We start from the raw sequence: 26,641 nt of genomic DNA on the forward strand, positions 1-26,641 counted from the left end.
AGGGCGTGGCCTCTCTCGGCCAAGTCCCTCCCCCGCCCCTATAAATACGGCTTCACGGGCTCTTTGTGGGGCCAGGAGCTCGGTGGAGAGCGGGGAGCTCCAGCTGTTTTGCCGACGCCGCTGGCGGTGGGGTTGTCCCGAGAAGGCGGACGGCGAGCCCCAGTGCGCTCCCGTGTCATCCTCGCTCGGGACGCAGGGACCGTTTTTAAATCACAAGGGCGTGGGTCAGCCTCCCCTAGGACTTCATGTCTGTATATTTCCCCATTCACTGGTGAGTACCCTGTGCCCGCGACAGGCGGCTGTGCAGCGGCCGTGGCCACGGGGCCCGGACGCAGACTCTTGCCAGCTCCAGGTACTAGGGCAGCCGGCGTTTCAGGCTCCAGGCGCTAACCGGCTGCCCGAGCGGTGTAGGAGTCAACGTCAAGGTTGCAAAGGTGGGGGTGGGGGGAAGTGGTGCTGAGAGCATCCAGACAAAGGAAGTGAAGTCGGAGCCCTCACTTAAGTGACTGCTGGAGGGCTTGTTTGGGGCCTAGGGGAGCCAGGGGTTAAGCCTGTAGCCCCTTAGTGACACCCCCTATTTGGAGAGCTGCAGGAGGCGGGCGCCCTGCCCAGCATAGGGGGCTCTTGTTGTCCCGGCCCCTCCCCTTTTTCTTTTTGTTTGCATGCAAGTCTCCGCGTCGAGGCCGGCTGCAGCGGAGCTGAGCTGGTGCGGCTGCGGCGTTTGCAGAGCTCCGGAGAGTGGAGGAAACACGGTCTCCTCACACATAACCCAGACCAAGCCACAAGCAGCAGGGCACACGCTGCACGCTCTCTATCTCTGCCCCTCTTCATTGCCCCTAAAAAAGGACACACCTTGGTGGGAGGCCGGGACTGGGAGGAGCCGCCCCATTGGTGTGGAGCTGGAAAGAGCCGGGCGGGACTGCAGGTCCGGGCCGGGAGGGATGCGGAGAGACGCCCCTGGCTGCTGGGACGTGCGCGCCCGCTGCTCCTTCCTTCCGGAGCTGGGTTAGAGGAGAGAGGCCGGGGCGAGAGCGCTGGCGGCCCGGAGCGCGCTCTCAGGTGCGAGCTTGGGGAGCCAACGGGCGCTGGACGAAGGGACAGCGAGCTCAAACCTCCGCGAGGTCCTCTCTGGCCCAGAAACCGGAATGTTCATGCTTCCCCCTTCAACTTTCGGCTTGAGCCACAGCCCCGAGAGAGGACAGAGGGAAGAGCTGGAGAGAGCCCTGTGGGCCCTCTTCTGGCCTGTTTCTTTGGGGGTCCGGTGGCAGCCATTCCAGGACCCGGGAGGAAGTGCCTTTGGAGGTCCCAGCTCCCGAGCCTAAATGTGCCTCGAAGGCCGCATCTTCTCTTAGTCTCCCCTCATCCCAGCTTGGCCTGTTTAGAGAGGGAACTGAACTTGCAGAACAAAGTAGATTTCCCTCCACCCCTAAAGCTTGTGTACCCCTCTCCTTCCCGGGGGTGTGTGAGCAGCCTCAGGCACCCTGTGGGTGAGGATGCTGAAGGCTTCGTGCCTCTGGCCGCTCACATTTGCCAAAGTAAGTGTTAGGGCCCATGAGGAATGTTATGAAAAAAATTAGGTTTAAGATTATTTTATTGGTTAGTACTTAATAGTTTGCAACGCTTTTTGGAGAACATTAACCCTTAACCTTATATACATTGTTAGCATCATAGTAGCCAACAGGGCACTTGAAGCTCAGGGAGGTTATAGGACTTGTTCAAGATCACACAGCTCTGGAGATCACACAGCTCGTGAGCAGCAGAGTGGAGATCAGAATCTGTTAGTTCTGTTTCCAAATCCAGGGTCATTTCTTAACAACCATAACATGAAGAAGAGTCCTGCACCCGTTTCCTTTGAGACAGTCCTTGGAAAGCCTGTCCACTCTTTTTCCCCTTCTTTTTAAACCACGTGATGGGCATGGTGGTGAGAATATTGGGTGTTTTGTGGTGGATGCCTGGATTTGGTAGGTATGTTTGGCATTTTGTTCACAGGATCTTGTGTGTGCCCATGGCTTGTGCAAGGATAATGGAACATTTGTATCCTGCTTAGAGTACAAAGCACTTTCACATGTCAGCCATTGGTGGGCCAGCTTGGCCCCTCTGGAAATTTCCTTTGCGATCAGAGTCGGGTATCCTTAAGGCTTTTAATCCGGGGGATGTTTTCCAAGCTGTGAGTTTGCAGCTGCTGTGGCTGAGGCTAGAGAAGGGGCTTGGCTGGCAGATGTGAAACTTGCAGCAGAGCTGACCCCTTGGGGCGTAAGTGGGGCATTTTGCCAAATGGAGCACCAGAGAGACTGAGAAATTGAGGAAAGCATCATGCTTGGACTTTGTTTTCCTGAGGTTGACCTGCTATTGTTATTATGTAATAATAGTATGCAATTCCCCTTTGGAAAACTCATGTGAGGATTATTTTTATTCTTAGTTGGAGGGATGAGGGGAGCTATGGTTGAATGGCTTTTAATATAGACAGATGGACTCAGCAACCTACTGTTTTGGTTTTTTCTAACTCTGTTATTTAAAAGAAAATTCAGGGAGTAGTGCACAAGGGAGAAAGGAAGAGGTCTGCTGGGGAGGTTTGCAGACAATGGCCTTTGTGGGTCGGGGCTTGGAGCCCTGGTGCTGTGGGCTTGCAAGGCTCTTCCTCAGGGTGTGAGCTTGTTTTTCTGCAAGTTCTGTTTTGAACACCTCTCATCCTGCTTCCAGACAGTCCCCTGATCCCACAGCAGCCAATGTGTGGAGAGCAGGAATGTGAGAGCCTGTGTTTGTTGACTTTTGGTCTGGGTTTCTTGGCAGCTCCGATTATCTGAGATCAGCCAAGATGACTGAGGTGATGATGAGCACCCCATCCATGGAGGAGATTGGCCTCAACCCCCGGAAAGATGGCCTGTCCTATCAGGTGAGTTCAGTACTGGCTTCTCTCTGACTCCTCAGAGCCTGGTGTCTTTTGCTGGGAAAGGAGACAGGCTTGGTTTTGCTTCTCAGTGGCATTAGTAAGAGCTGTGCGACCTCGGGAAAGTCTCCTAATGCCAGTGGGCCTCAGTTTCTTCAGCTGTAAAATGGGACAGCAGTAGTCCTTACCTCATAAGATGGGGTGAAGATTCAACATGATGAGCAGATGCATTCCTAGTGCCTGGGACTAATAGGGAGTCAGCAGGCATTAGCCATTCTTATTAATTAGTCATCCTGGCTCCGTGAACTCTCCCATTCACAGCAGCAGAGGAGAAAGAGATCTGTGCAGTCAATTCAGACCAGAACTTCCCTTCCCACCCATACCGTGGACATAGAGGCATTGCTGGGAGGGGTGACTTCTGGGGAAGGGTGTTCGGCTGGGGGAGAGCTATGTCCAGAGCTGCTTTCTTTCTCAGGTGAACCTGCAGGTTCAGAGTTAACATTCAAACTACTCAGAGTGGGGGAGCTGTCTCAGGGATGCTCTTGCTGGGTTCAGGCTTAGAGATCATCCTGTCTTGTGGATTCAGTGTGCATAAGGACCACACCCACAATGGGACCAGACTGACCACTTGGGACTCTCATTCTGGCCCTGTTTCTGGCCTGCCTTGCTATTTTCCCACTATTCCTTGTGGGCGACAGGAGTGTGACAGAACACCTTCAGTTACCTCTGGGGCAATGAGCAGGTTTGGGATTTCCCAGGTTGTTAAACTGGAGGGAGGGAGAAGTCTGCTGAGTGAGGGTTAGGGTTAAAGTTATGTAGGGCAGCTGGCCCAGAGAAGTCGAATGGGGTATGGTAGTGCGTGCAACAGGCATGAAGTGTGTGTCCTCTGTGGGCCAGATGATTTACAGACATTATCTTGCTCACTCTGTACCAGGTGGGTCTACTTGCCCTGCTTCAGATAAGAAAATAGGTTCACCCTGAGTCAGCGACTCAGGTCCCTCTAACCCCAGAGCAGGGTCCTTCTGATGTATTGTTTGTACGCACCATGGGTTCATTCTGGGTAAAATCTCAACTTACTCTGGCTGGTCATTCCTCAGAACTGCTCCAGGGACATTTATTTTGTAAAGAAAGAAGCAAATAGAAAGCTGAGGTGGGCGTGATGGGGAGGGCAACCAAAGAAAGCCAAGATGAAAGAGAGCTCAGATTGGGTGTTGTAACTTCAGACACGCTTGGGAGGCCCACGGAGGCCCCTTTGTTTTGTGTCAATATAGTCAGGCCCCTCTCGCTGACTGGAAATAAATATGACATTAGCCTTAAAGGGGTGTGGAGTTGAGGGGAACACTACCCCCCTGGATTGGTTTTAGAGACTCTTCCCAAGAGTGGGTCTGGGGAAGACAGTTGAGGGCCTCGCAGGCTGGTGGGAGGTGTAGAAGTTTCCTGGCCCACCAGCTGGGGCGTTTTTGGCTGCCAGTTTCCAAGCTACTGAGTCAGACTGAGTCGCTTTGTGGTTACAGGTGAGGTTTTCTTTCAGTTCTGGGTTTTAGATTTCCATCACAGAACCTTTCCAAACTCAGTCATCGTTACATCCTCTGTGTGCTTTTTATACTGTTTGTTCTCCTTTTAAGCACATCCCAGGATAAAGGGCCAGGCCCCACCGTTTTCTCAACCCTTTGAGTCCTTCAGGCTGTTCTGCTGGGTCTGAGTGTCAGGGCAGGTGGGAGGGAGGTAGGGGCTGCCACACTGTGTGAGAAAGGCTGAGGTGGCAGGAGGGAATTGAGGTGGAAAATCACCTCTGGGCTCCTCAGATACCTGAGCACCGCCTGAGGAAAGGATTCTCAAATCTTCCCTTGTGGTGAGGGCCCAGTTCTTAGAGTCCCTCAGAAAAATCTGCCCATGATACCTACATGGGGACCACTGCCCAGTTCCCAAGGATCTTACCTGGAACTTCAAAGCACTCTTGTCACAATGTTTCACAATTTTTATGATTTCAGAAAGGTGTCTGGGTTGTCTGATGAAGAGAAGGGGGAGAGGCTATAGTGTTTAATCAAGCAGCATTTATTGGGCATTTTCTGTGTGCAACCTGCTCTGCTGGCCCAGGGCCCATGGGAGAGACCCACATGCCCATAAACTTCTGGGACACAGGCCGTGTGGTCAGTGCAAGAGTGGGTGGTCTGGAAGCCATGGTCTATCTGGGTACTGGTGGCAATGATCAAATCTTCCTGGTGGAATCTGAGAAGGCTTGGCAGGGGAGGTGAGACTGGCTCAGGGCTTTGAAAGAAAATTAGGACTTTGACAGGCAGCTCCATCTTCTAAGGCCATATTGTCATACTGTCAGATGCCCCTCTCACCCTTGTTTATGCCAAGCGTGGGGCCCCACAGTGGTTGGGTCTGATGATTATCTTGTGACACATAGTCTAGGGCCCACCCAGAGCTAGTGCTATCCAGTTAAACAGAGTCCCACCAGAGCTCTGGGGATAGGCTGGGATTGGCACTTGGCTAGAGCCCATCTGCTCAGGCCTGGCTCCGGGCTTGGGGCGGGGGGCCGGGGGGTATTGGCGCTCTGTTCTTGGCATTCCTCCTGAGGATAATAATAGTATGTGGCTTTTACCAAGACCTGCTTTTCTAAGGAACTGAGAGTGGGAAGGAGACATCAATCCCAACTTGGCAGATGAAATAGAATCTCAGGCTTGTGATTTGACCTTGAAACAAAGTCATCAAATAAATGGCGCATTGGACTTTGTCAGTCACTCCCCTGCTTTCCAGACCTCCTGAGAATGCAGCTTTCCTGATTGCTCTGTACCAGATAATGACCTTTCTTTTAACGCCTGTGGCATTTTGTACTTCCCAGTGATGCCATGCTGGGCCTCGAGGATACGGGTTCTGCTTTGCCCTCTCCTTGCTCGGTCCCTGAGGGCAGGGCAGGACTGAGTCTTTTTACCCCTCTCCCATCCAAGGTGCCTCCGTGCTTGGTGCCTTCACGGGGCAGCTGCTAAATGATGATGTTGTTTCCCTGAAGTTGAGTCTCCTGATTCTAAATCTAGCATCTTCCCTCTGGCTGAGCCTCTGTGAAGGCCTGCTCAGCTCACTCCTGTCACGGCTTCAGAGCGATGCCCTCTGTAACCCCTGAAAGATTCCGGTCAGCCCCATATTTTGACCTTGGCCACTTAGTGCCATTTGGTGAGCATGTATAAAAATCCACTGAGCTGGAGCCTTATATTGTCTTAACATTCATTTGGAGAGTTAGTCGTCCAGTGAGTGAAATCCATGTCTGCACATCCACTCTCTGTGAATTGTGACACCCCCCTGGAGTGGGGGAGTAAATGATTACTAGAAAGTCTGAGTATACTTGGGCAGGCTGTGGGCAGCTGCCAGCTCACCAACTGAGTGGAAGGGTCTCCAGGAGGGTGTGTTTGTCTCTGCTGTCTGCAGCTATGTCCTCAGACCTCTCAGCATCCCATCCTTAGGACAGAAACGTCTGCCCAATGCCTCCTCTCTCTAACTCAAGGAAGCGAGTCAGCAGCTACCTGGGGAAGCCTGCTCCTTCCTTAGCCCCAGGGACTCTAAGAATGTGGTGTTGGGAATGCTCCTCTGACTGGGTCTCCTTTTATACTGAACCCACATTGGCCTGGACTGTGTCTGGCGAGGGGTCCTGGGAGTGGCCTGTGGGCAGTGACAGCACTGCAGCCTGGGGCACTGGGATCCCTGCCTTGCGGCCAGGCGTCCCCCCAGCACGGCATGCTGAGGCTTCAGTGTCATCGCCCTTGCTGAGGTCTAGATACAGATGAGGCTCCTTGGTTTTCAATTAAAACTGTCCCTTCTAAAGCATCTGGACCAAGACCTGATCACTTTATCCTTCTCTAGGCTCTTTAAATTCCTCTCTAATCAGCACATATCCCCTGCTGGCTGCCCTCTGTGTGTTATTGTTGGTCATGTCCTCTTGCCATCTGACATCCACCTGTCAGTCAGACAAGCAGCAGGCGCTCCTAAGGGAAGTGAGGGAGGATGCTTGGCAGCCAGAGGAGTGATTTCTTCTCACACCCTAGGGAGCCTATGCAGAGCCCAGACCTTTCTGCACCTGCTGCTTCATTCCCCAAGGCAGGAGGGACTGATCTCCTGGCCCTTCAGGAGGTACGCGGGTGCTGACCTTTCTAGTCTTGGCCTTAGTGTTTGCTCCTGCAGCTCCGAGCCTCAGCTGCAGCTCTGCAGTGAAGTCTGAAGGGCCAGTGGGGACCGAGAACTGGCCTCTCTAGGGACAGGATCTCGTGCCCTTTTATTTCTCAGACCCCCCCAAATCCACCTTCTTTCTCCCCCTGCTCCCCACTCTTCATCAGAGGCTGGAGCTCCTTTCTCAAAGAACAGGCTTGGCTTGACCCTTAAGTCTGGTAGCAGCCCAGAAATACTTTCTCTCCGCTCACATCCATGCAGAGCCTTTCTGATGGAGTCCTCCTGGGCTCCGCCTCCCTCTGCCATCTCTGCCTGCATGGAATGCACGTGCTGAAGTGGGTGTCAGGTTATGGTTCCTGCCCAGCGTCGCACCTCCATCCTCCCTGTCTCTGCTCATGAGGCCATTCTGGGCATTGCATATCCGTGACATTTGACATTTGCTCCCCACTCTATCTCATGGGTCACCCCCAGCTGTAGCATGGAGTGCTATATATGTCTGTGAGAGTTTTGGAGATTCTGCTTATCAATGACACACAAGTCCCATGGTCACCAGGGACCTATCTCTCATGACATCAGCCTTCAAAGGCCTCCCATGTCCCTGGAAGAGCATAAAGCTAAAATTCCAAAACATTTGACAGGAGATGTCCAGCTGTAGACACGACATGTTCCTGGAATCGCGGCAGATTTTCTCTCTGCTGCCCCTACTCCCTCCACACCCCACCCCTGCGTAAGAATCATGATAATGGGGTATAAAGCAGGCAGCCCGACCACCTGGTTCAGAAGCACAGTGAACGCGCTTCCCTGAGAGATGCTGGTCCTGCACCTGCACATCACGCCTCTATCTGAGTCATTGTTCGTCTTGCTCAGATCCAGTCTGCTTTGCTCCTCTGCTCAAAGCCTCGACATGAATGTCACATTCACTGCTTTGGAAGGCTCCTGGGCACAGGTCGCAGAGGGCTGGAATTACTCCCATGGGGGATTTCCCCCTTTCCCCAAACACTCCGCAGTCACAACAGTGAGTCTGTAGCAGGGCCAGGGCAAGAACAAGACGTCTTCACTTTCCCAGCCAACGTGTTACATACACACTAGGGCTATACAACCCAGCTTCTGTCTCCAAGTGGCCGTGTGTTCATCACTCCACAGAGCCAGGGGCTGTATCTCAGACTTCCCTTTGTTCCTACAGCACTGGGCACAGTGTCCTCCAAATAGCTGCTTAAAGAGCACTGAATGACCAGCCCCTCGTCTCTCCCTTGCCTGTTCTGAGAACCATCCCTTTCCCTTAACAGTGCTGTGAAGTCGGTTTTTAGAGGATCAGCATTTTCTCTAATTGGACCCAGTCTCCCACGTTGGAGAGAAAGGAGGATTGTACTCTTAGGGAATGGGACGAATTTGGGTGGCGAATCTTGTGACTATAGCCAAGAGCTATTCCTGGGTATCTAGTGAGTGTCCTGAAATGATCTTGCAGGGACGAATCCTGAAATAATCCTCAGCGGATATGAAGACAGGCTGTTGTTCACACAGAGCTTAGACTCGGGGGCTTCATGCCCTCCCCATCTGGTAGCCACTGTGACACCTCCCTTTACCCCCTTCGCCACCTGCCCTTCCCTTGTCCCCAAGCCCGCTCAAGAAAGACTCTTTATCAGCAAACCAGATCCTGTGCCTGCTGCTTCACTTCTCTTATTATTAATATACAGACCCAGCTTGAAACAAATAGAAACGTGCCTGAAGTTTCTCCAAAGTGTTGTCAAACTAACATTTTGACTTTGAGGAAAGCTTAAGAGGCTCCTCAGCCCCCACCCTCAACCCCACCCTGGACTTAATTGCCCGGCACTGCCAGGAGCTCATTTTAGATAAACTGTGCAGACAAGGGCCCTAGCACGTGGCCAAAACTGTAAGGACTCCCTGTCCCTTGGCCAGAAATGTTACTGGAGTCAATGGGAAGGAAGGTCTGTACCTCTCACAAAAAGTAGGATTGGCCTGAGCAAAGAGGGCAGTCCCGGGCTTTAGTCCCAAGGTGGGTGGTCTCAGGCCTCCCTTTCTCCTAATTTGATTTTGGGGTGATTCCCCAACAGAATTTAAAATCTACTTTGAATTCATCTTCAGCCTTTACTTTGGGGGCTTAAAGCCCTTGTCCAACCTGGATTGAAGAGGCATCCTTTGCTTTCTTAAATTCCTAGACACTTACTCCAGACACAGCCTCATATATAAATTCTCATTGAGTCAGTGGCCATTAGCCCATGATGTGTCAGCAGCACCCAGGTCGGTCCCGATAGCTGTGGACAGAGCTAGCAGTACCTGTGACACTGACACACAGCCCCACCCCCCAACCCTCCAAACACACACAACTGGAAGGAAAGATGGCAGAACCTTCCTAGTGGTTGTTTTAAATCAGAGTGTTGTAATTTTAGGACATTTTCCCTTTCCTTTCCCCTTTTTTTAGTAATTTCATATTTTCATTGAGTATGTATTTTATAATTTATGCCTACTTTTCAAATTTTAAAAATAGCATGTGACCATGAGAGAATTTTTAATTTCTTCCTTAAACTTTTTGTTTTCCTATGACCATAATATCACCATGTATAATCACAACTGTTAACATTTGAGCATCTTTTGCCCTTTTTCACTGCAATTACATTTTTATATAGCCACGATCACACGTTGTGTGTTCTGAAGTTTTACTTAATAGCATCTAAGTCATCAGCATGCTCCAAAGCTGTCATTTTTAATAACCATAATCTATTACATTATAAAGTTAAAACAATTTATTTTACTACCCTTCAATTGAAATTTTTAGGTCACTTTTTTCTCTTAAAAATAATATGGTAATTTATATATAGAAGAGTATTACAAGTAGGATTTCCAAGTCAAAAGGTAAAAGTGTGTGTAGATGTACATGTTTCATTATAAAATAAAGATAATACTTATTTTTTTATAGAAATTTAGGAAAATAGAAAGAAAAAGCACTCATATCCTGTCACTGAAACATTTTGGAATGTTTATTTTCAGTAATTTTCAATGCATCTATCAATAAGCAATAAAATTGTATAAACTATGGTGAATCCTTTTTTCATTTAACATATCATGAATATGCTCTTGCCATTTGGTTTTCTTTGTAAAATGTTGTCATATATCCCTTCTTATTGCTGAATATTTAGGTTGTTGCATGTTTTGTTCTTTCAAAGAACACTGTTCTGAATTTCATTTTGCATAAGCCTCAGCACAGGTCTGATTTGTTTCCTTGGAATACATTCCTGGAAGTAGAATTACTGATTCAAAGACATTCAACATCATTAAGCCTCTTGATTTTTATATTACCTAAAAAACAGAAAACATAGATGAAAGTGTTTATCAAAATACAAGCTTAAAACATTGAAAGCGCTAGCAAATAGAATCTCAGGGGTAGGATATGTATAGAGGTGAGATCATGGCAGAGTTTTATAAATAGACAGAAAGGTATTTAGTGATTTTAAAGTGTTTAGTAGGAGATGATGTAGTTTGTTAATTACTGATTTTGACCATAGTGATAACAATTGATATTTAAGTGACAACATTACAAAATACTCGGTGATCATGGTATCATCTTCTTGTCCCATAGTTGGTAAGTTGACACACTTTCTGAATTACAAATGGGTATGGGTTGGCAATTGCTGCACTTGTCTCTTTTACTCTATTAATGATATCGGAGCATGGCATGACCTTGAAGAAGACCAGTGAAATCATACTGTTCTGGAGACCTGGAAGGTTGGCCAGATGCATGCTTGGTCTCCTGAAACATCTTGGTTTCCCTGGGGTTCCAGAAATGCTCACAATTGAGAAATATTGCTTCCTTGGAATTAAGGATGGCCTGAGGTCTTTGAAGTCCATCTCAACGTGATGGAAGTCTTGGACTCAGTGCCCAAGGGCCTTCTCCCCCGTAATTTTGCAAGGCTCCAGATGTTTCACAACACATCCACAGCTCAGATGAGTGTCCAGCAGGGTCCACGTATTCTTTGTGGTTTACGAAGTTACTTTAGCTATCACACAGGCAACTTTAAATGTGTTAGTGCATTGTTAATGGCACTACCTATGGCATGTGATACTAGTTTTCCATTTATACCATGTGATGATAGAGTTTCATTTTTAAACAAATATGTTTTAAGCAAAGGAGTAAAGGAAAAATATAACACATATGTAGGTGGTACCGGGAGGCTAGTAAACCCCGGCTCATGTGACTGTGAAATTCACAGCACGTTTCTTTCAGGGTCTCCTAAAATCAGTTGTTACTGATTTTTTTCTCTTCGATTTTTTTCTCTTCAAAAATTGAAAGTATCCTCTTAGATGAAAACATTCTTAAAGATCAGCTAATACTAAATTCTGATTTCATTTGTCCCCTTATATATGGCAGTTGAAGCATTAGGATCCTTCCTGGATGTTTTCCTTGGCACTTGAGCTTTAGAGATTTCCATGCCAAATTACTTCCTAATAATGCTTCTGTGTGTCCATATACACTACTTCACATTTTAACCAAGTGTTAAAATGAGAGGACAGCTGCCCCATGTGGTTCACAGACACTTTGCAAGGGACTTAACAGCAGGAGGGTTTTCAGGAAATCTATTTCCATGATCTTCAGCCTCCGCATTGCATTTCCGCAGACAGTCTTCTCCAGGCTTGTGCTACCTCTCTGTCAAGGTTGCCCTGCTCAGTCTTTGTAACAGGAGAACCTGCTGCTCACCTGCCTGACTTTTCTAAGCTGCCTTCCCTGAGGTATAGAAACTGCAGCCAGTCATGGGTGGCTCTGGCTTGTGCCTATAATCCTAGCACTTTGGGAGGCCAAGGCCAGGAGTTTGAGACCAGCCTTGACAAAATAGCAAGACTTTGTCTCTACCAAACAACAACAACAAAAAAATCACAGCACAGATGCCTAAAATAAATAAAATAAAATAGAAACCACAGGGGCATCCAACAGGCCATTCAAAATGTTACTGGTCTGGGAAACCCCGTAAATCTCATCCATTTATCCAGGTAAGGAAAAACCCATAAAAATTTACCTCTGTGTTTAATAATTACTTGTGCAGGGTGGCGCCTGTGGCTCAAGGAGTAGGGCACCGGTCCCACATGCCAGAGGTGGCGGGTTCAAACCCAGCCCCGGCCAAAAACCACAAAAAAAATAAAAAATAAAAAAATAATTACTTGTGGTACATTCATTGGTCAGTTATATCAACAGCTGCAGTAGGTCAATCCAGGAATTTTTTTAAATTAATAAAGCCTTAAGGTCACAGGACATTTTTTAAATGTCAATTTATATACATAAATCCATCTTTTTATTGCACAAAACTATGAAGAGCTAAGAGCTAAAATCTTTTAAACACACTACCTTAAGAAAAAAAATTTATGGAAAAGTAGACTGGAAATACAGTTTTATGTAAAGAAAAAGTAAAATTTGGCTTAAGAGCTTATTTATGAGTTTTGTTTCATTTTAGAGATAGGATCTCACTCTGTCACCAGGCTATAGTGCAGTGGCACAATCATAGCTCACTGTAACTCTGAACTCCTGGGCTCAAGTGATCCTCCTATCTCAGCCTCCCAAAAAGGTAGGAGTACAGGTACCCACCACACATTAATTAAATAAAATTTAAATAAAATTGTGTTAGAAATGGGGATCTTACTATGTTTCCCAGGCTGGTCTCAAACTCCTGGGCTTGAGCAGTCCTCCCATTTTTGCCTCCTAAAGTGCTGGGATTACAGGCATGCATCCCCATACCCAGCAGGAGTTTTTGAATAGGGATGGTTCATTTCAAATTGCTGTGATATTTATAATCCATTAGGGACATTTAAAAGTGGTATAAAAGTTTTATTTTAAAATGTTAAAATAACATACCTGGAGTTTTATAACATGCAAAAGAGGACATAGTTCAAAATTCCTTGGGGGACTACACAAACAAAAAGTTTGAAAACTGTGGATACATACCCTGTCCTAGGAATCAAAGCTATGGCACTATAGTATCTAAGAGTGGGAGAGCAGCTTTGAGATTGGTCCAGTTGCCATGTTAACAGATGTCCTCTACAGGAGCATGACATTGGTTACCATGATAGTCTTTGGACACTGCCAGAGACGCAGAGCTCAGAATCCCACAGCACAGGGGGATTATGGACTAAGAATGTGGATAACTGGTTTCTAAACTTGGCTTTGCTGCTGTCCCTGTCATCTCAGGTAACTCACATCACCTCTTTGGGGCTTGATTTCCCCATCTATAATAGAGTTAATCTCTATTATTGTGATTGTTAGAAAGTCGAATAATGAAGTAAAATCCTCATCCTGATCCTAGATGTGCATGTAGTTTAAAAAAATCTGTTCTCTCTTCCTCATGTTAGCCTTTTGGGTATTTGTTCCTATAAAATCTTTTCCAGTGTAAAATACAGTAGGGCCTCCATAGTTGACCACCTCCTTAAGTTGACCTAATTTTCACAGACTGGACATGCACCATATGTGTGTATCAGCATAGTAGGCCTAGTTCTTTACGTACCTCCATATGTTGACCAGTTTGTTACCGTCCCTTGGGTGGTCACCTCATAGAGATTCTACTATATGTGTCGTCTTTTAACGTTATGTGGTCATCTTCCTGAAGGTAATATTTCTCTAGGCCAACAGTTCTCAAACCTTTTGGTGTCAGTTCCTTTTATACTCTTAGAAATTAGTTTAGGACTACCCAAAGACCTTTTTTATTTTTTAATGCAGATTATGTCTTTTGATATTTACTATTTTAGAAATTAAAACACAACTTTCAAATTTTTACTTAACTCATTTCAAGTAACAGTCAAACCATTGCATGCTAATATAAATGACATTTTTTAATAAAAATAAATACATATTTTCTAAAACAAAAAGTTTAGTGAGAAGAGAGGTGTTTTTACATTTTTGCAAATCTGTTTAGTCTTAATAAATAAGACTAATTAATAAAAGTGGTTAGATTCTCATATGTGCTTGCCCCATCAATCTGTGTTGGTCGAAGTAAATGAACAAAATCTGCCTGATGCACGTGTGAAGTTAGAAAAGGAAGAAATATTTTCACAGCCTTGTCAGAAGTTCCTTTGATACTTTACCAAAGCACTACAGGTGGTAGTTTCTTAAACGTTAGTGGCAATGTGGTATCTGAAACCTTAGCAATGACCTTTTTATACTCTTGCATTAAAATGTATTAGTCTGTCTCAGACTTTGAGTGAATCTTTTTACCCATGCTTGGTTTTTTATTGTAATGCGCTGATCATTTGGAAAATATTGCTTCATTGAGTTATGCAAATTTTCCAATTCAGTTAAGATCTCCATGGGTCTCATCAGAAAGTCTTCAAGCATTAGGCAGATGTCAAGCTCATGGTGGCTGATAGAAGTTTTCCAAATTTCTAATTTTTAACAATTTTGTCATTGGTGACAAATAGCATCAGTCATTTTCCTTGACATGACAGGCTCCCTTTGTGCATTTTTAAGAAAATAATCTACCAAATACCCAGGTCAGAATAATGTAGTTGATCACATACTCTTTCAAGTAGAAGTGGTGTTCCATGGAAAAAGTGGCTAGTTTAGCTGGCAACTCAGTCACCTAAGGGCTTTCCCAGAGGCTTCAGTAAACAGCAGAAATGGTTTAGCCTGACTTTTCATTTTATCATACTGCCCATTAAAACAGCATGTATTTAAGAGTCAATATTTAACAAAAGTTATTACTCCTTCATTAAGGACATTAACTTTCTTTTTTGTTCTCATTCTAATCATGCCAGGTGGTGCACAATATAATGACAAATACAGTTTGCTGTCCTGTGTTAATTCTTGCTAAGGTGCCATCACTTGCACCCATTAGTGCTTTTTACACCATTAGTACAAATGTCAACACAGTGGAAAAGGCAAATGACATGTTAATATTATTATGAAAATATTTTGCCTTCATGGACACTCCCCTCCTGAAAGGATCTTGGGGTTTGCGCTTGGAGCACATCTGCTTGAGACCGAATAGATTGTGTCTGATGAGAGGATATTAGAGCCATCAGCTCCTCCCTTAATACAGATGGCTTGCTTGAGGTACGTCTACTTCTAAGAGTATGGCTTTGTTTGCTTCAGTTGTTAAGATTAATGGTGCAATGTGATCAACTAAAGTCTCAGGCCCCTTTTACAGGAGCAACTATCAAGTGAGGTTTTTTTTTGTTTATTGTTGGGGATTCATTGAGGGTACAATAAGCCAGGTTACACTGATTGCAATTGTTAGGTAAAGTCCCTCTTGCAATCATGTCTTGCCCCCATAAAGTGTGCAAGTGAGGTTTTTTTTTTTTTTAGGGGAAATGTTTTTTTTTTAAATTGAAAAAAGCCTAGTTGGGCGGCGCCTGTGGCTCAGTCGGTAATGCCCCGGCCCCATATACCAAGGGTGACGGGTTCAAACCCGGCCCCGGCCAAAATGCAACCAAAAAAATAGCCGGGTGTTGTGGCGGGCGTCTGTAGTCCCAGCTACTCGGGAGGCTGAGGCAAGAGAATCGCCTAAGCCCAGGAGTTGGAGGTTGCTGTGAGCTGTGTGAGGCCACGGCACTCTACCAAGGGCCATAAAGTGATACTCTGTCTCTACAAAAAAAAAAAAAAAAAAGCCTAGTTGGCTGGGTACCTGTACCTCAGCGACTAGCGTGCCAGCCACATATACCTGAACTGGCGGGTTTGAACCTAGCCTGGGCCTGCCAAACAACAATGACAACTACAACCAAAAACAAACAAACAAAAAAATAGCCAGGCATTGTGGCAGGTGCCTGTAGTCCCAGCTACTTGGGAGGCTGAGGCAGGAGAATCTCTTGAGCCCAAGTTTGAGGTTGCTATGAGCTGTGACACCACGGCACTCTACCAAAGGCAACATAGTGAGACTCTTTGTCTCAAAAAAAAAAAAAAGACTAGTATTAGTTTATGACCCACTTTTGGGACAAGAGAAACTTTGAGACAATTCTCTAATGTTCCAAAAGCTTCACCATTTCACTAGGTTCAGACTTACCAGCAGCAATTAGTGCTAATTAATTGGAATTCGGAACTCCTGACTTGCAGGATGGGTATGTATTTGAGAGATGTTTATGAAAGGTGGTGTTTATCCAAAGGATTTCCTTTTCTTTCAAGTTTCAAGGCCTAAGGCTTAAGCATCTTTGATCCAAAGGAAGGAGGTCTAGCAGTTGTAATAAAAAGCCCCAAATCTGTGCTCACGTCCTCCATAGGATTAGAGGCACCAAGGAAGGACAGGACAGGGTGGGGGGGATATTTCATAGCTCTCATCCAGAGGAGATGTGAGCGAGGTGAAAGCCTCAGAGATGGGCAGGGAGCAGACCAGACTGCGTGGAGCCTGGAGAAGGTTCTTCCCTCCTGAATCGAGTCAGCAGCCCCTCCCCTTTGCTGCTGTTCTTTCTGCTCTTACCAGCCATATTTCTCTTTGAAAGTCAGTAAAATGCAGATAGTAATGATAATAATGATAAAATAGCAGGTGGCAAATATTTCAAAGCCCATGTTCCTTGCCTCATGTATTGGAAGAGGGCAGAGTGCAGTGTGTATCTTTCATGCGGATTCACTAGGCCCTTGGCAGAGCAGGATGCTGGTAGAGGTCTGCTCATTGTTATAAATCAGCCCCTCCTGGGGAGGAGTAAACAATGCGGCCAATTCATTGTTGTTCTCTAGGAGAAATAAGAAGTCTAGGCTTTGGGGAGCTGGGGTGAGGGATGAGAACACAGGGTTGGGGAGTGAGATCTGATTTGCCCAGGTGGCAGGCCCTGGAGTAGGCCGAGGGAGGAGGTGCCTAATGGGAAGAGTCCTGGCTTCAGGGCCTTCCACTGAGTGACCAGGAGCTGGACAAGATAATGGTTTCCATTCCAGCTGGCCTAACTCATGCTCTGGGGGCACTGGGCAAGGAAGCAGTGAAGTCTTCACCATTTCTCCTAAGAGCCCAGCCTAGGATTGGTAAGCATAAGCCTGTCCCAAGCTATAAGTCCTTCACTCTGAATGCTCCTGGGGACCCCAGCTTTGCCTATTAAGGACCATCCTTAGGAATCTAGGGTTCACAGAGCCCATTCACACACTTCTATTTGATCCTTCCCCAAGCCCTCTAAGATTAAAATTAGCATGATCCGAGGAGAGGTGGGAATGGACCTCAACCTGAGCCACCAGGCACTGTGGGGGCATCATGTGACCATCCCAGCAACACTGTAGAGTGGAAACATCCTCAGTTTGCTCAGGAGGACACTAAGGCAGTGAAATGAGCTGACCAGGTCCTAGAGGTAATAAGAGATCGGGGCAGGGTAAGAACCAGGTCTCTCAGATTCCCGGTCTTCCTGTGGGAATAATGATTTTCCAGAGTAGGTCTGGGGCTGTCTCTGCAACTAGAGAGGACAGAGGCGTATGATGTGCTTTTGTATATGGTGCAGTAGGGAGCTGGCCTGGTTATTTCTCTCAGGCGCTCTGCTCTCCCCACCTCCCGACTCCTCTTTCCTCTTTCCACCCCAGCACAGAGGGGGCAGGATGTCCAGGCTCCTGAGGTCTCAGCTTGCAGAGCTGGTAATTAGCCCTTTGTGTCCAGTTAACCACCTTTCATCTCCTCCACCTGCTGGTGTCTGCTTTTCCTATTAGCATCTCTCAGCTCTGCGCTGAGCCCTCCGCCCTCTCTGTGGCCAGCTCGGGTTGTTTTTCAGAGAGAATGGCTGAGGGATGCGCGCTCACAAGGGAGGGTGGCTCCAACCAGAATTGCTCACATTTTCCATGAGAGGTGCCAGGCATCTCTCTCCTCTCCCTACCCCAGAGGCAGCCAGGTTTAGGTCACCTGGCTTGGAGGCAGACAGTTGATAGCGAGGCCTCCAAATTTGGGGCCTTTGGAGCCTTGGTGTTGCCTTTCATTTCTCCTCTGTGGGTGAAACGGGAGCTGCCTGGCCTACCACTTTTACACCTTAGCAAATAGCTTCCCCGCTAATCCCTCATCTCCAGAGGCTCACCCTGAAGCCCAGGAGTCTCTGCTCTGAGGCTGCCCATCTTGGTCAGTCAACGAATTGTCCTGGCTGGTCCTGATCTCGTTATCCCCTTGCTTAATCATCTTAATGCAATAGCCTCTAGCCACATGTAGCTATTTAAAGTTCTATTAAATTTATGTTTATATTTTCTTGTGTCACATATAAATGTATAATAATAAGATAAAATGTTTAAAATTTAGCCACCTTTCTAGTGCTCAGTAGCCACATGTGGCAAATGGCCCCTATATTGGACAGCAGATAGAGAATGGTTCCATTAGCATAGAACCTTCTCTTGGACGATGCTGATCTGTACAGCTAGAAGCTCAGTGTACTGGCATCCAAGCCACATCTCAGACTGTCTCTTCCTCCTAGGTCAAACTTCCTTGACCTTTCAAGTGAATCCGTTTGCATTCCCAAAACTTCCATCAAGGCCTATTGGGATTAAAGGCTACCTAGCAAAGCCTGCCTCTGGAGAGGCATCCACTATAAAATTCACTGTCACCAAGTTTGAAGGACTGCAGTTCCTACACAGTGGGGCTGCAGGACATGCTTGATGGGTGTGATCTTCAGGACTTCACTCCATTGCAAAGGGGAGAATTTGGTGTCCCTTTGTCTCATCCCAGCCATCAGCCTTGGCAACCCTGTGTGACAACTGGATGTGGAGCCCAGTGGCGAGCAGAGGGAGGAAGGTGCAGGGCTGGAACAATCACAGCTGCAGACAGATGCTCCTTGGCCTTTCCGCCCTGGGATGAGGGTGGGAGAGGCCTCTGAGAGCCTTCTCTGTCTTTCTTTCTTTTTGGCCTTCTTAGAGATGAGCCTTTGCCACAAGGTGAAGGGAAAAGATTTTTTATTTTGTTTTGTTTTTGCCTTTCTGCAGCCCAGAGAGAAGGCACATGCTTCGGAGTAAGAGGTTTAACCAGAAGCAGTTTCTATTTTGAACAGGGGCAGTTCTTTATTTCTCGCCAGTCCCTGCAGGCATGCAGCATGGCAGGCTGGGCTGCCACCCTCACCCTACCTATCATATGCTTGGCAAATCTAACTCCAGTCCTTTTTTCCACTGCCTTCCTCACCCCCATCAAATTGCAGTTGCAACCTCTCATTTTTCTGCTGCCGAGATGATTAAAAAGCATGACTTAGTGGAAAAATGTTGACCTCCTTGGGGTCAGCTTCTTAAGCAGCTGTAGGAGATAAGATTGGCTGGCAAAATACTCAGCAATGCTTTGCAAGGCTTTCTTGTCTGTCTGTAAGGAAACCAGAAGCTGTTTGGTTCTGGGTGCTTTTAGTTTGTTTTTGGAGACAGCTTTAGTTTCCAGAGGCACACATTGCTATACTCTAATAATAAAAGAGAGTCTCTGATGGAAGAGTTAGATTAATTATTATAGTGATTTTTAAAGATACAATTAAAAGGCTTTGTAAAAGAAAAAAAAATTTTTTTTTCACAGCACCTGCTATGGCAATTCAGGGAGCCCAGTTCTCTGGTAGCTAAGCAGTATCAGAAGTTCAGTGCTCAGACTTCCCCCAAGGACTTAAAAGACTTAATTGGCTGCTCTTGGTATGAATGGCGTTGTTTGGAATTATTTTAATGACTGTGTTAATATTATCGCCTTTTGCCTGGAGATTGGATACTTATTATAGACCTGTTGAAACTGCTCCAAACAGGACATAACAATTTGAATTCAACTGATGCTCTCAAAGCATGTTATTATCTTTATATAAGTCAACAACTTATACCCATCTAGTGAGATGAAAAGGTCATATCACTTCTCAAAAGGAGAAACTGAGGCATTTGGGGTTGAGAGGACTTGACTGGGGCTACACCGTTGATGTCAAGGACACAGTGAGCATCTGGGCTCTGTGGCTGCACTTTGTCATCAAATGAATGTGTCATCTGAAGTCCTACAGGTCTGGATTTGGGTCCCTTCTGGATATGTGGCCTTACACAGGTCACAAGCCTTCTCTGTGCTTCAGTTTTCCCATCTGTACAATAGAGGTTACAGCAAACTCCACTTATCTGCGGGGAATATGCTCCAATTCCCGCGTGTAGCACTAAAGCTATATATGCTGTTTTTTTCCTATGTATATGTATCTGTGATAATGTTTAATTTATAAATTAGGCACAGTAAGATATTGACAATAATAACTAATAATAAAATAGAACAATCGCAACAATATGCTGTAATTTATGTGTGATTTCTCTCCAACTGTCTTATTGTATTATACTCAGCTATTTTCGGACCACGGTTGGTGAAGGTAACTGACATCACGGATAAGGGGGGACTGCTGTATACCACCACACACTTCACAGTGAAATCACGGATAAGGGGGACTGCTGTATACCACCACACACTTCAGAGTGAAATCACGGATAAGGGGGACTGCTGTATACCACCACACACTTCACAATGAAATCACAGATATGGGGGACTGCTGTATACCACCACACACTTCACAATGAAATCACAGATATGGGGGACTGCTGTATACCACCACACACTTCACAATGAAATCACAGATATGGGGGACTGCTGTATGCCACCACACACTTCACAATGAAATCACAGATATGGGGGACTGCTGTATACCACCACACACTTTACAGTGAAATCACAGATAAGGGGGGACTGCTGTATGCCACCACACACTTCACAATGAAATCACAGATATGGGGGACTGCTGTATACCACCACACACTTTACAGTGAAATCACAGATAAGGGGGGACTGCTGTATGCCACCACACACTTCACAATGAAATCACAGATATGGGGGACTGCTGTATACCACCACACACTTTACAGTGAAATCACAGATAAGGGGGGACTGCTGTATACCACTATATACTTCACAGGATTAGTGTTTAGATTCTGCTTAGTAAAAAATGTCATCTATCATCTCAATTAGATATTTTTTTCCCTCGTTTTAGTGAAAGATCTATTCCCAGTTCAAATAGGGTGGAATGAAGTCCAGCGCCCCATCTCCTGTTGCCTTCCTCCTCCTCATCCTCCTGCTGCTGGCTCTGCCTTGCTTTAGTCTTCCTCACTGTTCCGCAGGGTGGGTGATCATGGTTAGAGATGCAGTTTCATCTCCCAGCTGGGGCAGCATGGCCCTGGTGCCGCGACCATAGCCCTGGGCAGCAGGGGAGGTCACGGGGTAGAGGCAGGGGCCAGGCTCTACAGAGGGCAACTGTCTCAGAAGGCTTAGACCAGCATCTGGACCAGGAAGCTCATCTTCTAGACATGGCTAACCCAGGCGGAAGTCCCGGGTGCCTGAGCTGGGGCCGCCAGTCAAGGCCTGGAGTCTTGCTTACTCTCTGTGGTCAGTTTTCCCTCTTGAAATGAGGTGTCAATCCAGGGGCACCCTAGTTCCTATTTCAAAAGGCACAGGCAACTGAAAATGGCAGATGGAGGTTCAAATCCTGGCTCTGCCATTTGACCTGCAAAGTCTATAGTCCTGTTGCTCCTAGGGTAGAGGTACTTTGGGTCCTCAGCCCACCACCACCCCCATGAGAGACCCTAACTCTCATAAGAAATGAGGAAGGCCTCAAATAGCCCACTCCCCACTCAGTAAGCATGAGCTCATGCAAAATACAGTCCAAGGGCAGAACTTGAGGGGACCCCCATGGAAAAAGAGTCCAGGTGGGGTCAGCTCCCGGGGCCTTCCCTGACCCTCAGGCTGGGCCCCACCTCCTTGCTTCCCTCCTAGCTGCTGTTACCATACCCATACCTTTTATGAGCTTCATTAAGTCTTTAATGATGCATGGTTGTGCAACTGGCTTAGGGCTTAATCCCCAGCAATAGGCCTTTATTGGATAAATGGTTAATAATCACTTGTCTGCAGGGATTGGGGCAGCTTTGCTGAGGCCCTGATCCTAGAAGCCCCACGTGGTCTATGGCAGGGCCTGAGTGTGCCTCTCCTGCAGTAGCACTGCCTCGGGATGAAGGCCTGGGCTCACGGCAGGGCATTTCTTCCACCCGCTGGGATAAGAGGACACTTGTCTGTGGTCATGGGCTTGTCTGATCCAGAGAAGGAGCAGGCAGCCCCCAGGAGCTCTTCAAAGGTGTCTCCACCTGCTCCAGGGTTTGCTTTCCATTCTTTTGCCTTGAACAAACTGCTCAACCTTGAGTGAGTCTCCTGATCCTTCTGGGCCTTGGTTTCCTCATCTATCAAATGCAGAGGTGGGAAGAGATGACCTAGAAGGTGGTAAGTGTCATAACTCTGTGAGTCCCAGCATTGCAGACAAAGGCTCCTCTCTCTGGCTCTCCGGCACGTCACAGAGGGCTGTGAATGATAAGGGACCCAGCAGTCCAGCAGATTAAGTGTTTAAGCTGCTGGGCAAAGAATTGGGTCAGTTATAGTCACAGGGCAGTGTGTGCAAAGAGAATCCACAGGGCCACACTTGGCCCTTGATTTTTATAGCCTGGCTTGGGGTTTCTGCCAGCTCTGGGCAGGACAGAAAGTAGGCATTAAAAAAAGGAAGCCTCTGGGAAGAGAAGGGGACTCTTTCAGATGTAGTGCTGGGGAGAAGCCAGGAATTGCCCACAGGTTAAAAAGAAAGGGGCCTTGGATTTTGCTCCCAGCTTGCTGTTGAGGGTAGGCCTTTGGGCATTGGCTTTGACTTTACAGTTGTAGAGGGTAGGCTGGCACAGGGGTAGGGAGTCAAACAGACCTGTTCTTGGATCATATTCCACCCCTCACTCATTTCCTGGCTTCCTGATCCTGGACAACCTATTCCCCCAAGCCTGAGACTTTTTAAAGATAGCATTAGCAACACCTATTTTTCAGCTTGAAAGTGTGGGTTTGAAAATGTCATAATGGCATGTAGTCGGTGTCAGTAACTACCATGGGAGCAACTTAATGTTATGGCGCCTGTTGTATGCTTTGCATTGTTGGCATAAAATGCTTGCTAGAGAGAGAGAGACAAGGCTTACTGGGGCTGGCATGATTTTGCATCCTTTTATCTGAAAATAAAATAAAGCAGAGTACAAACAGAGTCACATTAACATTTAGACTCAGTGGCACTGCTCCAAAACCTGCAGCTTCAGGACTGGAATCAAAGTCTGACTGAAGGACTATTTCTCATGTTGCCTCAGAATGGGCTCCCCTGGCTCCTGCCTCCCACCCCACCGCACCCCAGGTGCAGAGCCTAGTCCCTGCTGTGTGTGACCGCGTGCCTGCTCTGCTTGTATTTCAGATCTTTCCCGACCCATCAGACTTCGAGCGTTGCTGCAAACTGAAGGACCGCCTGCCCTCCATTGTGGTGGAGCCCACAGAGGGCGAGGTGGAGAGTGGGGAGCTCCGATGGCCCCCCGAGGAGTTCTTGGTCCAGGAGGAGGAACAAGACAACTGCGAAGAGACAGCGAAAGAAAACAAGGAGCAGTAGAGTCCCTGCGGACACAGCCCCGTGGGGCCACACCAGCCAGCATCCGTTCCTGAACTGTGTTTTTCCCATCATGATGGAAGAAGAGAGCCACAGTAGTTCTGAGAATGTCAGATGAGGCTTCCGTTTTGCACCTGCAAATCACCGAGTTGGTTTTCTTTTCTTTGCTTGTCTTTTCTTGAAATCTGCCAAGCAGTGGAGCCCTCTAAGGACTTGCAAGGCCTGCTGAGAAAGGGAGCTGCTTGGAGGCAGGGGTGGGGGCAGGGAGAGGGGCAGTTTTTGAGATCATTATCTGAACTCCATGGCCAGAGACAGTGGTGGGACTCTAGTGGGCTCTGGGGCTGGGGTATAGGAGAGTTGTAAAGTACGCAAGGAACATTTGGAGTAAGAAAACACAAAGCAAAAGAGAAAATACATGTTTTTAAGAAAGCATTGAGCAGAGAACTGCAGCCAGGAAGTGCTCAGCTGCAGGGGCATCAGAAAACAGTGTTCATCTCACTCCAGTTTTCCCCACCCCACCCTTTGCTCTTATTTCAGATGTTTTGGTCTGTGATGGGGAGGAGGGTGATGTCAGGAAAGGCAAGGCCTCCTGCCCCTCCCCAGGGCCTCTGCCCCCCCCGCCCCCCCCCCCCCCGCCATGGTGGGCTCCCAGAGCCCAGGTGGCCAGGTGTATAAGACGCAGTGCTTTTGAGCTTTCTTCCCTGACTTGTCCTTTTGTCTCCAGCACTTTGGGAAGTAGCAGAGCACTTCCTGCCCTTGCTGGAAGCCCCAAGGCAGACTTCTGCCCACCCAGGACTTGCTCTCAGAGTGGGAGCAGAGGCTGGGAATGGCCGGGCTCACCTCCCTCCTCAGCGCCACCACCTTCCTGGCTGCAGCCAAGCAGATGGGTTACCCTTTGCATCCTATGCCACCAGCCTGGCCGGCTGCAGTGCCCGCTCCCGTGACAGCTTTTGGCCTGTTTTTCCTGTGGAAGATGTGTAGAGAGCCAAGGTGGCTTTTTCTGTTTCTAATTGGGGAGGGGGCTTTCACGCAAGCCCCATGAGCTGCGTGTCCTGAGCGTTTCTGCATAGTGGTTTTGAACCTCGTGTAGCAGCCCTGGGATCCAGTCTGAGACTGACTGAAGGGTGTCACGAGCCCTCTGGCTTCCCTCATGTTGTTCCTGGACACAGGTGTATGGCAAGGGGACTCTGCTGTCCTCGCTGAACGGTGGTCCTCCCGTCCCTCCCGACCCCCAATGCCTGTTTCCTACAAGATCACCAGTTGCATGAGATGATGGCCTTTGGACTGAGAGCTGCTTGTAGTTAAGAATCTTCTGGAGTAGCAGGTTGTAGGAAAAACACTTCAACCATCTCAGAGCAGGACTGCATGGCCAGGAGGTGGATGTAGACCCTTGAGCCAACGAAGGCACCCACCGCATCCCTCAGGTCCCCAGGCAGTCCAGTTGGCCCCAGTTTTGGACTTGTGTGTATAGCTGCATCTAATACCTCAAGGGCAGTGTGGCTCTGGGGAATATTGGGGCAGAGGGCTGGGTGACAAGGGACACTGTTGACACAGCAGTCAGCAGGATTCGGTTCTGGGAAGCTGATGGTTGCCCTCACCCCTGCTTCCTCCCTCTGTCGTCTGCCTGTGTGACACACACCAACAATGGCAATAACTTCTTCCAGCTCCTCGCAGATGTGGGAGAGGCCTGCCGCCTGCGCTGCGAGCAGGTTTCTCTCGGCTCCCCGCTTCATTCGGTTTGGGCTGCAGAGCGTGGTTCGTCCCTACCCTCATTCCCTGCCTCCCTTTGTGGACAGGGGGCTTGCCTTTTAAAACCCCGTGTTTTGGTGTCTCCCTCTCATCTGCTCCCCTGGATCATCTGTCCCAGTCTTGCTGTGTGACGGGAACGTGCTTGTAAACCATGTAACAAATCTACTTTGTGTATATGTACGTTTATGGGGTGGTTTGTTTTTGCCGGTCACTAGACCACTTTGTATGACCGTGTGCAGTCTGAGCAGGCCAAGGGCTTACTCTCACGTTAGGACACCCCTGCAGCTGAGCCTGCCGGGGGTACCCAGCTGCTCTGGGACAAGTGGCTGAGCTCCTATTTGGCCTCCTCTTTTTTTTTTTTTTTAAGCAACTTGTGTGTATTTCTAACTGATCGTATTGAAAAAAAAAATCCTAGTATTTCAGTATAAACGCCTGTTGTGAAATGAACCTCCTGTAACTTCTATCTGTTCTTTTTTGAGGCTCAGGGAGAAACTAGCATTTTTTTTTTCCAAACTACTTTTTGTCACTGTGACAGTTGTAAATAAAAGTTTGAAAATGCTTTCCACTCGGGTCTGGTTTCCTTTCTTCCTGCTCCACTGGAACAGAGGGAGTCGGGAACTCAGTGAAGTCTCACAGGACGCTGCACTGGGACAGTCCAAGTGAGGTTCCTTATGCACCTGTCTGCTGGCCCTTCAAAGCCAGCCCATCTGTGATATCTGGTCACCCGCATGGATGAAGGCAGCCTTTCTTTTCTTCTGTTACCAGTGGTTCTCAATTCTGGATAGACATCACTATCACCTAGAAAGCTTCAAAAATAAACACCTTGGGAACTTACATGCAGAAACCTGGGTTTTGGTGGTCTGAATATGGTCAAGGCATTAATATTCTAGCATCACCCAGGGAGATTTTCACCCACAACCAAGGCTTCAACTGCCTTTCCAAGGGAAGAGAAACCCAGGTATGTCGTAAGTTCATTCGCAAAGACTGGGGTGAATGGGCATGTAGAGAGCTCAAGCCATCACTTGGAGCATTTACTGAGTACCCACCACTTAACAGGCATGGGTGAGAGGCTGGGGACACAGAATTGACAGTGGTCCTGGCTCTCCTGACACTTGCCCTCCACCATCAGGCAGATGGGGGAGACAATAGCCCTGAGACCAGGAAGGAGGTTTGGTGGAGGTTGGCACAAGAGAAAGCAACACTTTGTAGAAGGGATTTTTGGACATTTTTCTAACCCCAGTCTACATATTTTTGCCTTCACTCAGCCCTCAGGTGGGGTCCTGTGGTGAGGGTGTCCCCCAATATTAATAGAATATCGGTCCATGTTCACAGTTGTCTTAGGGAAGCAAGTAGGTTTGTGGAGTGCTGAACTGAGGGTAACTGGCAGGAATGACCGCTTCATGTTAGATCACCCCTCTATTTCCCTCTAACAGCCTGAGGATGGAGTTTCCTAGAATGCCTCCTCCTTGAACACAGCCTCTCAGA

The 26,641-nt window shown here is 47.6% G+C and overlaps 1 protein-coding gene across 1 annotated transcript; it reads left to right on the forward strand.

The window, feature by feature from the left end:
• LBH (LBH regulator of WNT signaling pathway) lies at positions 1-25,721 on the forward strand. Its single transcript, XM_053587799.1, has 3 exons — positions 1-271; positions 2,791-2,893; positions 23,222-25,721. The coding sequence occupies exons 1-3, from the start codon at positions 246-248 to the stop codon at positions 23,408-23,410; spliced, it is 318 nt and encodes a 105-aa protein (XP_053443774.1). The 5' UTR covers positions 1-245; the 3' UTR covers positions 23,411-25,721.
• Positions 25,722-26,641: the final 920 nt, after the last annotated feature.

The sequence above is a fragment of the Nycticebus coucang genome, chromosome 4, assembly GCF_027406575.1.
Source record: "Nycticebus coucang isolate mNycCou1 chromosome 4, mNycCou1.pri, whole genome shotgun sequence".
NCBI classification, from domain to species: Eukaryota; Metazoa; Chordata; class Mammalia; order Primates; family Lorisidae; genus Nycticebus; species Nycticebus coucang.